The sequence below is a fragment of the Fukomys damarensis genome, unplaced genomic scaffold (genome assembly GCF_012274545.1).
Source record: "Fukomys damarensis isolate Sample0158 unplaced genomic scaffold, DMR_v1.0_HiC HiC_scaffold_19, whole genome shotgun sequence".
Lineage (NCBI taxonomy): Eukaryota > Metazoa > Chordata > Mammalia > Rodentia > Bathyergidae > Fukomys > Fukomys damarensis.
The window spans coordinates 64282537-64286873 of NW_022900931.1; the positions used below are offsets into that span (position 1 = coordinate 64282537).

At 57.9% G+C, this 4337-nt stretch overlaps 1 protein-coding gene across 1 annotated transcript; it reads right to left on the reverse strand.

Annotated features, from left to right (window-relative positions):
* Positions 1 to 9: 9 nt before the first annotated feature.
* Kdelr1 (KDEL endoplasmic reticulum protein retention receptor 1) lies at positions 10 to 4331 on the reverse strand. Its single transcript, XM_019210105.2, has 5 exons — positions 4178 to 4331; positions 3409 to 3509; positions 3032 to 3190; positions 949 to 1201; positions 10 to 285 (listed from the first exon to the last, which is right to left on the reverse strand). Exons 1-5 carry the CDS (start codon positions 4266 to 4268, stop codon positions 251 to 253), a joined length of 639 nt encoding a protein of 212 aa, XP_019065650.1. The 5' UTR covers positions 4269 to 4331; the 3' UTR covers positions 10 to 250.
* Between the last annotated feature and the right edge of the window lie 6 nt (positions 4332 to 4337).

Consider the following 4337-nt stretch of genomic DNA (forward strand, 5'->3'; position numbering starts at 1 on the left):
ATTTTTGATTTTTTTTTTTTTTTTTTTTTGTCTTCTCTAAAAGGCAGAAAACTACGAAGAGCCCACCCAGGTCCTGAGCTCCCCAAGACCTGGGTCCTCCACCGCCCCCAAACCCAGCAGGAGCGCGGTGGGCAGCTGGAGGCGGGTTCTTCGGTCACTCCCTGATGGGAAGGCGCCGTCTCGCTCGCCTTCCGGTTCCACTGCTGCTGCCTCCCCACCCAGGAGAGGGCTGGGCTGGTGGGGACCAGGGCTATGCGGGCAAGCTCAGCTTCTTCCCCTTGAGGACTGCAGAGAGACGCTGGCGTTACCGGGACCCCGCACCCCGGACTCCAGGCCGCGGGCCGAGCGCCATGGCCTGGGCCTCGACAGGGAGAACCGGGGACGCTGGACTTGTCCCCTCCTCCCCCTCTGAGGGACCCAGGCAGAGGGTGCGGCAGGGCTCCGTCCCGGGGGCCTCTCCCTCCTCTGCACCCAGTCCTGCTTCTGGGGTCTGCTTCGCCCTCACCTCCCCGGGGCCCAGGTGAAGTTGTCCCCCGAGGCCCCTCAGAAACACATCCCTAGCTTCTCTCCCTCCCGGCTCTTCTGACCTCGGGGAATTCTCTCTTCTTCACGCCCAACCTCCCCTCTAAGCTCCGAGGGGAAGGAAAGGGCCTCGGCCGTCTTTTCTCCTCCTGCTGCACCCCCGGAGCCTAGCACCAGGCCCAGGACGCACAAAGCATTCAATATATTTATCCAACGAATGAATGAACCTCAAGGTTCTGCGTCTTCCCCGGCCTGATCTCCACCTGAAGCACTATGACAGCCAAGGACACAAACTCCTGAATTCCCAGGGGGCAGGGACCAGGCACCCCGAAGCCACGGGAGGAAGAGGGACAGAGGACTTGGGACACGGACCCCAGGCCTCAGAGCACCCACAGTTGCTGAGGAAAGGGCCTGCACCCAGGCTACCTTTGGTGATGTAGAGGTAGAAGAAGTCACAATAGAGGACCGTCTGGACCAGGCCAGCCACGATGGCAATGAGGTCGAAGAAGCCCTCGAAGTGATAGCGCCAGATCCAGTTGAAGAGATAGAGCGTGCGGTAGACGCCCAGCGCAAACAGGTAGTGGCTGGTGATGGTCTCCGCCTCGCCGGTCTTGCTCACCATGAACAGCTGTGGCAAGATGGCCACGGACTCAAGGTAGATGGAGAAGGTCCAGAGGATCTGCGGGGAGGGGACAGCGGGAGAGAGGACGGGAGTCACAGGCTCAGGGAACTGGACCTGGCGCTTAGCACAAGCCCAGCACCATCTTTCCCCAATTATTATCTCCTTTAATTCTCTCCACAGCCCCAGGAGGAAGCTAAGATTTTGTTTATTTTGGTTTGGTGTTTTGGAGACAGGGTATCATTTTGTAGTTCAGGCTGGTCTTCAACTCATATGTAGCCCATGCTGGCCTGGAAATCACAGCGATCCTCCTGCCTCAGCCTCCCGAGGGCTGGGATTACAGGTGTGCACCACCACGCCCGGCTATATACGTTTTAAACAAGCACCACTTATAGCATGAGCATTAGAAGCAGGCCTGGGTTCAAATCATGTGAATTCTCCCTTTGAGCCTCGCTTCAATCCTCTGAAAATTGAGGACGAGGCCCAGCACAGTGGGGCAACCCTGTAATCCCAGCACTTGGAAGGCTGAGGCAGGAGGATCCCAAGTTTGAGGCCAGCCTGGGTAACTTAGTGAGACGCTGCCTCAAAATAAAATTTAAGAAGGTAGATGGGCATGTAGTTTAGCACTAGAGCGCTTGACCGGCATCCACAAGGGCCTGGGTTTAATCTCCCAAACTAGAGGGAAAACAAAATGAGGATAAGGACACCGGGGTCCTAGGGTGACAGGATAAAAAGAGCAGATACACGGTCAGTGACAACACTGCACACGTGACCTCTCCCCTCAGAGCGAGGGAAACAGGCCTGTTACTGACCCAGCCCCTCCACCTTGAGCAAACCCCAAGGCCTCCCCATGTCTGTCACTGTCCTTTCTGCAAACGGGCCAGGGTGGTCCCATGAAGGGTTTGACCCTGTGCCCTGTGGGAGGTGGCAACCATGATCCTACCACGGCAAGGCCAGTGTGCCTCTGGTACTTCTGGGGACACGAGGGCCAAAGTCTGCCCTGTTGGACGCTTCAGACTGCACAGTGCTTTGCGTCTGTGGCCATAATTTTAAAATGAGGCCTGCCTAAAAACAACTGGATTATGGCTTCTGTTGAAAACATCGGCTTTCCCGGCCACCCGGGGCTGGCTTCCTGCAGAGGAGGAGCGGGCACAAGGAAGGCAAGGTTGCCCCAAGTTTATGACTCCGACGTCGACCTGGCCCTCCCGGAACTCCTCAGCGCCCAGCAGAAAGCCACAGAATAAAAATCATGATGGTGGGCATCTCAAACGAGATCAGGCACGCTACCAAACAGGTCAGTCAGAAACACACAGTGCCAGGGCACCTCCTACCCGATGCCAGGCACTTTACAAACATCAGCACTCGGTGCAGCTCAGTGTATGGCACAGGCCTAACGCACACAGAGCCCTGGATTCCATTTCCAACGCCAAAACAATACACAGAACTGGTTGTCCCTGTATTTTACAGGTGAGGAAACTGAGGCATGCAGAAGTCCCATGATTAGCCCCAAGACTCACCCATGCTCGGTGGAAGGAACAGGCTTCACATCTGGGATTCACCCTGGCCCAATTCCTGACCTGTTCAGTCTGGTACTGAACAGGTCAGTGACCTCAGACATTTAAACTCCCAGTCTTGGTTTCCTCATCGGCACAGTGGGATTGTTGTGGAAATCAGTGGGTCCAAGTACATGAGCAGTGGCAATGAGGTGGAAGAAGCCCTCCAAGTGATAGCACCTGTCCAGCTCAGTGCCTATGCCCTGAGTGTGTAGGTCCTAAAGTAAGGAAGCCTCAGCAAACCGGGCAGAAGGAAGCATGTGAGAGGGCCTGTCACCAGCAGCCATTCTATCACCACCATCCATCTGACTTCTGCAGGAATCTGTGGGCAGCTTACCTCTAAAGGGGTGAAGTCATGGTTGACCAGGAATGCGAGGACGGCCGTAGGAAAAACAAGGAACTCCACTCGGAAAGTGTCATGGTTCCCATCATACGTGGCTTTGAACTTGCTATAAATCATCCAGACAGTGGTAAAGGAACAAGCTATGTAGACCACCTGGTAGGGACGACAACGGGTTACCTCAGTTCAAGGGGCAGGCCCAGCCCGAGGATCAGAGCTAAGGCTCTGAAACCTCAACCTGTCTCCTCTCAGAGCCAGGGCTCCAGGCCCAGGCTCCTCACTCAGACCCAGGGCTCCAGGCTCAGGCTCCTCCCTCGGACCTGGGCTCTCTCACCCACTCTCAGGGTGTCGGGAAAGGTGGCCTGGGGCTTTACCTTCATGCATGTATTGTACAGTGAGATGTAGTTGGTGAACAGGTCCAGGTAGCGGGCAGTGAACACCACAGCAAACAGGACCTGGCTCTTCCCTGAAATCCCTGTGGTCCAGACAGAGGAGGAAGAAGCTGGCAGTGAGCTGCATGGGCCATAAACTAAGGCACAGAATGGTGCCTGGGACCAGCGCAGCGGCCTGGTGTCAGCTCTAAACCGCAGCTGTCCCTAAAGGCCTTTACACCCACCCAGCCAAGGCAGAGCCCTTTCCCACGGCCCACAGCTAGGGGGCGGCGGGCCCTAAAGCTACTCCAGCCCGAGGCTCGTCCCAGGCTAGGCCTCAGAGCCACCTCGGCCCCCTCCTTGGAGTCCTCCCACACTCTCAACCTAAGGAGGGGCCTAAGGAGGGCCCTGCCTGACCTCAACCCTCCCGGAACAAGTCACCTCCCTCCTGCTCTCTTCCTGGCTGCCACTGTCCACGTCACCAACTCCCAGTCACTTCCCCGACTGCCATGGCTCCCTGTTCCTAGCCTGGAACCCCCAGGACAGCCCAGATCTGGGGTGCGGGAGGCCGAACTGGGGGCCTGCACCATCAAGCAGACTCTGTGCACCCCTAGACTGAGGAGGCGGGCTGACCCCGCGGTGACCCCAGGCCGCGGAGAGAGTTCCCACCAAGCAGTGGGCGCAGGGACCAGTCTCCCTAAGCTCCCCAGGCTCCCCCGACCCTGGGACGCCCCCGCCCTCTGCCCTTTTCTCCCCCGGGCGGGCCTCTCACCGGCACACGAGCGGGACTTCCAGATTTTGAGCAGTAGCAAGATGATGGCTAGGAGGTGGGAGAGGTCTCCCAGGAATCGGAAGAGATTCATGGCGGGGGGAGGGGGGAAGGCGGACTGGCGGGGGGGCTGCCCCCCGAGCTGCTGTTCCGGCGGGCGGTT

Coding starts and splice junctions, on each gene's coding strand:
- Kdelr1 (XM_019210105.2), bottom strand. CDS start 4,268: ATGAATCTCTTCCGATTCCTGGGAGACCTCTCCCACCTCCTAGCCATC. Junction 3,510..4,177: donor GAAGTCCCGCTCGTGTGCCG/GTGAGAGGCCCG, acceptor TCTGGACCACAG/GGATTTCAGGGAAGAGCCAG. Junction 1,202..3,031: donor ATGACTTCACCCCTTTAGAG/GTAAGCTGCCCA, acceptor CCCTCCCCGCAG/ATCCTCTGGACCTTCTCCAT.